This window comes from Drosophila nasuta, chromosome 2L (genome assembly GCF_023558535.2).
Source record: "Drosophila nasuta strain 15112-1781.00 chromosome 2L, ASM2355853v1, whole genome shotgun sequence".
Classification (NCBI taxonomy): Eukaryota; Metazoa; Arthropoda; class Insecta; order Diptera; family Drosophilidae; genus Drosophila; species Drosophila nasuta.
In genome coordinates, this window is record NC_083455.1 from 22632212 (window position 1) to 22642224 (window position 10013).

Sequence of the window (10013 nt, forward strand, 5' to 3'; positions counted from 1 at the left end):
TTCTAATAACTATAATATTATATATGGCTTTGATTGGATTCACCGTCTTTTATCATTTTAATCATGTAAAAAAAAATTTCAAATTTAATTTAGAATTGAAGTTCTAAATTTCATACAAAATTTCATACTGTTTACTTTGTATTGGCAGATGTCTCAAATTTCATTATAATTAGTAATTTGATACTAAAAATCGGTAATATATATTTCATCAAGAAAATACTTATTTATAAAAGTACAATTTTTAATTCATAATATAATTTAAAATGCAATATTTCAGCATATAAATTGGTAAATTTTTCAAATTGTTGGAAATATTATAAAAAATTTATTAAATTATAATCTCCTATCTATAAATAGCTAATTTGATATTCAAAGTGAATACTTTTCACCTATAAAAAGTATTTAATATTCATTTTAAATCAGTCATCTTTTATTGGCTGTCAATTAAAATTATAATAAATGAGTTTATGTCAATCACTCACCTGTTTAAAGAGCTTTTGTTGATTTAAATCAAACGTTAAATGCGTTTTCGCGCCTTTCAACAAATCACTTTTCCCGTCGTCGTCGTCGTCGTCGTTTTATTTTCTAATGTTCAGGTCAATCAAGCGAAATCCTAAAGGGAAAACACGGCAAATTGAAGCGTAATTATTTTTGCTAGAGCTGCGGCGCATTTCCCGTGTGACGTCGCGACGTCCACAACTCTCCTCTCCCTCCGACGACCCCCCTGTTGCCTATCAAATGACACTGGGTCAGTGGCGCAGCATGGGAGTTATTTTTGTTGCTTCACATTGTTGTCGTTATTGTTGCTTTTGGTCTGTGCCAAGTAATCAGAATAATTACAAGCTCCTAATGGGTCGAAGGACGCGACGCGACGCGCCAAATGCAAAACAATTGTAGAAACAGTGACCGAGAGAGGAAGACAGTGAGAGAAGTGCGTTGGAAGGAGAAGTACGAGTAAAAGCAAAACTTGTAATGCGCATTTGAGAAGCAACTTAAGCATAATTATATGCCATATAATTATGTTTTCAATTCGAACAATTCCCGCACTAATCTCTCCAAAAAAAGAGATATATATTTTCAGCCTGCGGCTCACTAAAGGTCCAAAGCAATCAAAGGGCAGCCAGAACAACAACAACAGCAACAATAAGACCAACAAAACAGCCAAACAGACGCCATATGCCGGCAAAGAAGAAGAAGAACTAACAGCACTCACACAAGCGTGAGAAAACGAACAATCAGAGAGAAAGGAGATTGAACAACAGTATAACACCCACGCTCTCGTTATCAATGCGTTACGCGTTATCACTTCCCGGCTTTATAACAACAACGAGAATATTAAAAATTTACGCGCGATAATTTCGAGAACACAACGCGAGCCGTGTGTGGTGCAGCTGTTATTGAAATGGTAACTGACGCCAAGGCGGCGCCACCTGCTGCAATGCAACGAGCTCCAACGAGAATTGTCCAAAAAAATGCCAAACGCGGCAGTATTAAATACCACTTATATATCCTGCTGCAGCGCTGCCAGTCTAACTGGTGAGCGGGCTATTTAAACGGCCTGTGAAATTTAAAAACAACCAAATGGTATATATTATAAATGGCTACTGCACTCTTTTACAGTAAAAAAAAAAATTTACTATTATGCTTTGATCTTAATTGATTACTTAAAATTATTTTTCTTAAATTAAACACTATTTCTAAAATTGCTAAATTTTAAAAGTGACCATACACATGCGCGACATATCAACAACAAAAAATTTGGTCACCCTGCTGCTGCTCGATAAGTGCTCGTCTCGATACGTCGCTATCGATAACAACCCACCTACTTCTACTGGTGCCCAGCTAAAACAACACACTTCTTGCAAAGAAAAACAACAAATTTTGCAAAAACCGCGTGCAAATTCGTGCAATAAACATAGACAAAACAAACAACTAACGTCTCCGCAAACATTAAACAATATGCAAGCGGCTAAAGTGCGCGACTTGGCTGCTTAAAAACGGGCGGAAAAAAGTGCGCGTGTGAAACAGAGTGAAGGAAGTCAAGAAGAAGTGGAAAAAAACGTCGCCGCCGCTGGGCGCAAAAAAAAAACGCACTGAGCTAAATAAATTTGCTTGCTCTCTGTGGCAAATAAAGCAGACGCCAATGTGCTGAAGAGCGACAGGCAAGAAACAACAGAACCATGTCCAAAACAACCGAAGCCTTTGATGAGGAGCTGTTCGAGACGCGTCTTGAGGCGCTCAAGGACACGCAGCAGGAAATACAGCAGATGTCCAGCTGGTGCCTGCAGCATCGTCTGAACCACAAAAAGATCATACAATGCTGGCTAAATGTTTTTAAGCGAGGTGCGTAGAAAGAGTTGTAAAAAAAAGCCTAGCTAAGAACGCGTTCTTTAATACTTTATTTTGCAGTCCGCGTTGATCATCGCTTGGTCTTGTTTTATTTAGCCAACGATGTCATACAATATAGCAAACGTAAGCGCTACGAATTCGTTGAGTGCTGGGCTACCGCTTTGCAAAGAGCCACCACAATGGTGCGGTAAGTAAAAACGTCAAGAAGACTTCTAAAATGGGTCTTTAATAATCTCTCTCTGTCTTATTTAGTGATGATCGCGTTAAGGGCAAAATCCTGCGGATCTTTCAAATCTGGGAGCAGCGTGAAATCTACAATGAAGAGTTTCTTAGTGACCTCAGCGGTCTGCTCAACATTGCGCCGCCTAAAAAATCCGCCGCTCACTCGGATCCTGGCAATGAATATCAGAACACAACCCTTATTGCACAAGTGCGGGAATGCGTCGAGCTGGCTGAGGCCACAGACAAGAGCATGAAGAAGCTACCAAAGCCGCCAACATTCGAAATCGAAGCCATCAAGCAGCAACTCAAAGATAAAAGTCATTCGGGTGACATTGAAAAGGAGCTGGAACGTTGTGTTGCCTTCATCAATGCGTACAACAAGAATTTGCAGAATGAGATTAAGTGTCGCAAGGCGGTGATGGAAACCATTGAGGCGGCTAAAAAGTTTTATGAACATCAGGGCCGTGAAGTTAAAGTGGTAGCGAGTGTAAGTTACTTCTATGTGAAGGTATAACTTGTAACTAATTCAATGTTATTCTTACTATAGGCCTATAAAAGTTTTGGCACCCGTATCAAGATTGTGAAAAGGAAGTTGGATGAGGTGATACCCACGCTAAACAGTCCGATACCTTCGCCGGACATTAATGCGCCGTCGCCAGAACGTGATGCGGATTTGCAGCTGCCCGATGAAAACAATTCCCCGCTGGGCTTGGTAAAAATACACATTTTTAGCCTTTGTATAAGAGAGCATCGTTAACACATCTTTCTGTTACTATTGCAGAACATGTTTGGCGGCGGTCTCAACGGCTTTGCCAGTTATTTAGATGGCGGCCAGCTGCCGTTTGACATTAATGATTTTAAGCGTGACTCTGGAGGAGGCAAAGATCGCGGAAGCGCTATTGAAGTAATTGGCTCGCGCTCGGATGATGAAAGTTACACACCCGGCGCCAATTATTACAAACCCGACCCAAGCAGCTATGGCAACAGCAATGCCAACGGAAATAGCTCCAGTGGCATACCAGGTTTGGGTGGCGGAAATGGAGCGAGCGATGAGTACAATCCCTTGCAGGCTCAGTCGAGCTATGTGCCGCCGCCAGTGCCGCCCATTTTTGGCGATACCTCACAGGAATATGCGCCACCGCCGCCGCCACATTTGGGATACGGTCAGCCAGAGAATCAATATACTCCCGCAACATTGAACAGCAGTGCGATGGCGCCGCCGCCACCAATGCCTCCTTCGCTGACGGGCAGCGGTGTCGATGATTTCAATAGCACATGGGACATGAGCATGACATGGACGCCGCTCGATAACAGTTTAAATAGCAGCGGTGCCAGCTCAAGTTATACGCCACAATCGACACCGCATTCGCCGCCACATTTCGAACGCAAAGGCAGCGGCGCACCCATCGAATATAGCGAGCATCATAATGCGGCAGCGTTGGGCGCTCAGGATGTGGATCATCGTACGGTGCAGCTGCCGCCGGCATTCAATTTTCGACCGAAGAGCGCGCTGAGCGAGGAGAAAACACGTCAGTTGGTGGACATTGATCATAGGAATTTAATATCTCTAACTGGATCGCCGGGTGGAGCAGAGAAGGCAAGAATCTAATTACCTAATTAATGAATTCTCTAGTTAATTCAATATTGTTGCTCTACAGGACTTTGCTGGTGGCGATGTGGACTATCGCACCGCACCGTCGGGTAAGGGAGAGGAAGGCGGCAGCGCCATACGCAGTTTGGGCAACAGTCCGCCCATGATGGCACCGCCGGGCAGCTATGTAAAGAAGACCAGTTCGCCACACAAATCGAATGCCAGTAAGTTGTCCCATTTATTAAATGCAAAATTATCTCAGCAACTAAAGCTCATTATTTTGCAGGCTCCTCTTCTGAATCAGATCGTGTAGATGGTTCAACGCGTTATGATCCCGCTGACATGGTTATTGACATGGATATGTCCGACGAGGATCTGGACGAATCGCAGCGAGGTAGTCTATAATATTCAATTATATTCTCAATCTATTAGCTTTAGTTGGCATATTGTATTATATTGTAATAACTTTAATGCAGATGTCAATGCGGAGCAAGGCGATGGTGAACTCGATGCCAATGGTGCGTTGACACCTTCACGTCCGGCGCTGCTGGAAACACCGCCCGAATTTCAATGGGATACAAACAGCACATTTTTAGCGCCACCAAGCGCTGGCAACAACATGCAGGACATGCAGGCCGATACACAACAGCAGCAGCCGCCATTACCGCCACAGCAGCAACAACAGGCGTGGAATCAAATGCAACCGCCCATGCCCTGGAATGGCAATGAGGGCAACAATGGACCCGCTGGTGTGCCGCCACCACCACCACGTCCGCCATTCGCCGGAGGCGGCGGTGGACCCTTTCCATTTCAGCCTTTTGGCAATAGTCCGGATAACATGGGACGCGGCGGCAGGGGACGTGGTGGTGGTCGCGGTGGTGGTGGTGGTGGCAATGGCTGGTCGGGACCCAATTATAGAAACAATTACCAACGCATGCCTGGACCATTTGAGGGCGGACCGGGTCCTGGGCCAGGATCTGGGCCCGGGCCACGTCCGTTCTTTCCGCGCGGCGGCGGACCGATGCGCGCTGGCGGCGGACGTGGACGCATGCGTGGTAAACCTTGGATGTAATTACGTATTTTAGATGCTATATGAATAACAAACACCCAAAAAAAAAACACTCACACAACAAACAAAAACAACAACCTATACAATGTCGTATACAAGTGCAAAGTTTTTAGCAATTAGTTGACTTATCTCATTTGGATTTAACTCACTCACACACACACAACAACTACACACACGCAGAGATCTATAAACGTTTAGTTTAAATCGAGATCCTGGGGAGCGACGGATCGTTGATAAATTTCATATATATATATATAAACCAGCATCTAATTTTAAGCTTAAAGTTCTGCAATTCCCTGATAAACATAATAATACATATATATAAAGAAATATATTTATATAGACAGCCTTTTTAGTCTGGTCGTTCTTCTACCCACAATTATTGTCTCGATATTTTCAAACAATTTAATACGCGGAGCAGATGAAATCAATTTAATAAAATTTAACTACGAGTTCTGTTCTGAGTAAATTTATTCTAACTGCTATTACATGTTTGGAAGCTATACGAATTCCCCATGAGAGATGATCGTATAACTAATAGTGCCAAAGATGCGGAGTTTCAATCAATATATTATTTTATTGTTTGTTTATTATATTATTTGTGGCGTATTCAACGATCCCAAGCTTCGATTCAACAATTTCAAAGACTTTTGTTTAGCAACAAAATTTCATTTTTAAGATGCCTTAGCTTAATCACACAATTCTAATTCCTAGTTTAGATATATATTTAAGAGAAATATTAATTGTAATTGTAATAGAAGCAAAATCACGCAATAATTCACTAATTATCTACCCATCCAGCGATTAATTGATTATCTACTTATTACAATCCTTTGTTCGGTATCAAGAGAAACGTTTAAGAGAAATCTCCTGAAAGAAATTTAAAAGTTAAATAAAGAATCTTATTTCTTTTTTAATATTCACTCGAACAGATCATCAACTAAAATCAACTGACTTACTGCTTTTTGGCGAATCTCTAGCGAAGTTGTGACTAGGGGAAAGTACAATGAAATTAATTTCGAATATCTTTTCAAGTTTCTCATACAAAGACTGACTGTGGCCATGAATGACTCGACTTAAATCATATAGTATATTATTTATCTGCCATGGGGGGAAACACTTCCATTTCCATTCCAAACTCAAGCTTTAACTCATATCATCTCTTAGTACAAATGATGCCATTAAGAAATTCAATTGGCATACTAACACATCCACACTCATCAAGTAAATATAATAAAGTAGTATTTAAAGTAGTCTATAATTATTCTATGTAGTTCTTTTGTATAAGCTGAAATGTATAACAGAAATAAATGTAAAATTCAGTATTGTAATTGTACATAAATATAAAAATTAATGTGATATTTAAAGTTGAAAACGCTGTTTCAATACGTAACATTTATAAATGACTATGCTTAAATCAATTTTCAAGGATCTAAGATACTATGTTAGTGCCTCGTGTCGTTTACCTGTTGACGATGTCTGCTGGCAGTTAATCACCTCCGTTTAGAGTTGGTTCCCTTCGCTCTTTCGCTTCGGAAGTCGGAACTCATCAATCGTGTCGGCAAACTCTTGTTTTGACTTCTTTTTTACTTGGTAGGCGTTACTTTCCTACTATTTAATAACATGTAGTTAGTACTTAAAAAGTAGAATTCTCAAGGATAACCTTTTTTCTAGGATGTAAACAGAACTGATTGATGTGCAAAATCGTAAATTAATGTGTTTCATGCTCGTCATGAAACTGAAAGGAAATGCTAATAAAGTGTGTTTAAAAAAAGTAGACCTCAAATAATACACAAATGTACTAAAATTGTTGCTTATTGGAATTCATTTTGTATTATATAATAGGATTTTTATTATAATATCGGTATTTTTATTATAGCTGCGTTATAATTTGGTTCCAAATTTGCACTATCCTTGAAATCGATTTTCATAAGTCGATTTTCAGAGTCGTCGCTGATTAAGAATACATGTTTTTATATAATGGTAGACTTTCAAAAAGTACATATATAGTAGAAAATTTTGCTGTTACAAAAAATCATCGCATTGCAGAAAGCGTGTCACAAAACTTTCTTGATTGGTCGTCAGTCCCTTTAAGGTGCTATAATTTTTGTGGAAATAATATTAATATTTTTTTGTTGTCTGTAAATTGAATAAAATGTTTCCCAACCCAATCAGAAGTACACAGATTTGTTTGTTCAATCGTTAATAACTTTTATTTTTTATTTGATATAGCACTAAATAATAGCTTACAAAGTAATTGTTAGTATAATACGCTTAAGCTAACAGCCTTTAAAAGTTTACACTAGGTTCGAGTGTTGCTACAACAGCAGGAAGAGTTCTTCGTCCTTCGTCAATTTGTCTAATTCCACTAATAATCTCTGGCGAGCAATGTGAGCAGATCGCCAATGTAAGCCTGAGCCATTTGCAATGTCTCATACTTGGAGAGTCGTCGATCGTTGCCCAAAGAGGGAACCACATCCCTCAGCTTGTCGAAGGCATCGTTCAAGCTGTTCATGCGACGACGCTCTCGAGCATTGGCTGCCAAGCGTCGCTTACGCACAACTTCTGGGCCGCATGGCTGCTCCTGATCCTGTGGTTGTTGCTGATGTTGATGTTGTTGTTGCAGTTGTTGATGCTGCTGCTGTAGAAGTTGATGCTGGACAAGTGGAAGCTGCAGTTGTGGCTGCTGCTGATGTTGCTGTTGAAGATGTTGCTGCTGTTGATAATGTTGTTGCTGCTGCAGTTGATGTTGTTGCAGATGTTGCTGGCTCAGCTGTGTAGTTTGCTGTGGTGGCTGCTGGAGATGTGTGGGTTTCTCGTAGGGTTTGCTTCGTGCCGACGATGTTTTTGTCCAGTATTTGGCTGCCTTGCCTTGATGTTTTGCGGGAGCAGCTGGCGCAATGGGTTGCTGTTGTGTCTGTGCGCTCAGCATTTGTTCTAGCTCCAACATGGCTGGCGTATCGTAATAAAGTTCGGGTGAGCAACTGTTGGTGCCATCGGATAAACTATCCGCACTGCCAGCGAAATCCTGATCCTGTTGATAGATCAATTGTTCCAGCGTCTGATACGCTTCGCCGCTGCTAAAGATGGGCTCTGTATCGGCTTCCACAGAGGAGGAGGATGTTGCCTCCTGGCTCTCGGCACCGAAGTAGAATTGCTCGAGGAGTTCGTTGTTGGTCAACATGATGTTGCGTGTGCAAAGTGCAAAGGATAACTGATGCTACAGAGAAAGAGAGATGCCCTTAAATACCAGTTAGCAGGTCAACGTTGATTGGTCAAAATCCGAAAATCCCTTTTGCTCTTACCTGATTCGCTAAGCCAACGTTGCCGCTGTTGATCCTGTTTTTCTGTTTGCTGCGCTACCTTCTCCGTCCTCGTCTTCGTCATCTTCCATCCTCTTCTTGTTTGTTGTCTACCTGAAGAGCGTGCCCCGTTTTTGGCTTGCGGTCAAAACGTTTAATTGCCTCGGTTGTTGTTGCCTACTTTGTTTGACCTGCCAGCGTAATCACATATCATTTTGCTGCACAAACTTCTTTTGTTGTCCCGAAGTTCGGCTTCTGAAGTTGGCTTTTTACACATTTATGCATATTTAAATTCAGGTGGCAAACACACAATTGTTGCCAAGGTCAATCTTTGTACTTACAAAAGGATCTTCTTTGCCTTTTTGTGGGAATTACCATAACGCTTACAACTATGGTACTTACAACAGGTAAACCGCATTGTGGGCCAACAACGCTTTTGGCCAGTAGCCAAATTGTTGCTTCTTCTTCTTGATGTTGCATGTCTTAAGTTGTCTTGTGGTCTAGCGTTGATCCGGCTTGTAACAAACGGTAAGTGCTCTGACCAAAATTTCTCCAACGTCACTTCACATTGAAAGCATCCCTTTTTCTTCTGTGGTTTTGTACTTTCGATTTTAGCCATTGTTCGAGTGTTTGTAATTCATTTTATTGGGTCACAAACAAACTTTTGTCGATCGCTTTACTGCTTTCTTTGAGAAAGTTGCTTCCGCAAATCATTTAATGACAACTGAAAATCTTCACACGCTTAGTTGAAGTCCAAAAGGCAACATGAAAAGTATTATCGTCGATTCTTAAGCTACTAAACACACAAATTCTCTAAATTCAGCTTAAGAACTATTGTATCTTATCCAGGTAGTTTAAATCTTCTTTATTAGCTTGCTAATGATTACATTGTTTATTTTTAATGTAATATCATTTCAAATTCAACTAAGTTGTTCCTACAGGAAAAAAATAGAAATTGCTGTGAAAGCTATATCAGAAAAATATCATAATAATAGAGTATTTTTATGTGTATATTAAAAACAAAGTGGAATCACAGATACGACGGATATTTATTTTCTTATTCAGTATTTCAAATTATTTCTTTTATACTTTATCTCCTTTATTATTATTATTATTACACATATGTACACTTACTACATTTTTCGCTTTAATTATTTTCGTTAAGGTAACTTATTGTATTATTATAACATATATAATAAAATTCCTTAATTGATTTTCGATACCCCATACATAACAATTGAATGTGGAAACAAGTAAATACAGTTATGTCGTAATATATTGATGAATAATTCAAGAATTACAGAGTTAATAAAAGGAAATTATTTCAATTGCTTACACAAATTATATGACTTATCTGTTTTGCTAAGCAATTACAGCAGTTTTCAGTTTTATTTGCATTCTTTACTATTATTAACACAAGTGATACTAAGTATAGAATTGGTGACAAATATAAATAATCGTTTTTTTTTTTTTCAAATGT

At 39.9% G+C, this 10013-nt stretch overlaps 3 protein-coding genes across 3 annotated transcripts in view; 1 reads left to right on the forward strand and 2 right to left on the reverse strand.

Moving 5' to 3' along the window:
* Positions 1-6716, reverse strand: part of LOC132798994 (dual 3',5'-cyclic-AMP and -GMP phosphodiesterase 11) — a 91073-nt gene extending 84357 nt beyond the window's left edge. The window contains exon 1 of the mRNA XM_060811090.1: positions 6698-6716. The gene's annotated coding sequence lies outside the window, so the exon portion shown is untranslated. The remainder of the gene's footprint in view (positions 1-6697) is intronic.
* Positions 1802-6047, forward strand: LOC132798996 (trithorax group protein osa). The gene is made up of 8 exons (XM_060811092.1): positions 1802-2343; positions 2410-2536; positions 2602-3058; positions 3119-3283; positions 3353-4168; positions 4230-4386; positions 4449-4556; positions 4639-6047. The coding sequence occupies exons 1-8, from the start codon at positions 2181-2183 to the stop codon at positions 5232-5234; spliced, it is 2589 nt and encodes an 862-aa protein (XP_060667075.1). The 5' UTR covers positions 1802-2180; the 3' UTR covers positions 5235-6047.
* Positions 6717-7468: 752 nt separating the features above from the next.
* On the reverse strand, positions 7469-9041 carry LOC132798460 (basic helix-loop-helix transcription factor amos). Its single transcript, XM_060810324.1, has 2 exons — positions 8537-9041; positions 7469-8451 (listed from the first exon to the last, which is right to left on the reverse strand). The coding sequence occupies exon 2, from the start codon at positions 8413-8415 to the stop codon at positions 7600-7602; it is 816 nt and encodes a 271-aa protein (XP_060666307.1). The 5' UTR covers positions 8416-8451; positions 8537-9041; the 3' UTR covers positions 7469-7599.
* Between the last annotated feature and the right edge of the window lie 972 nt (positions 9042-10013).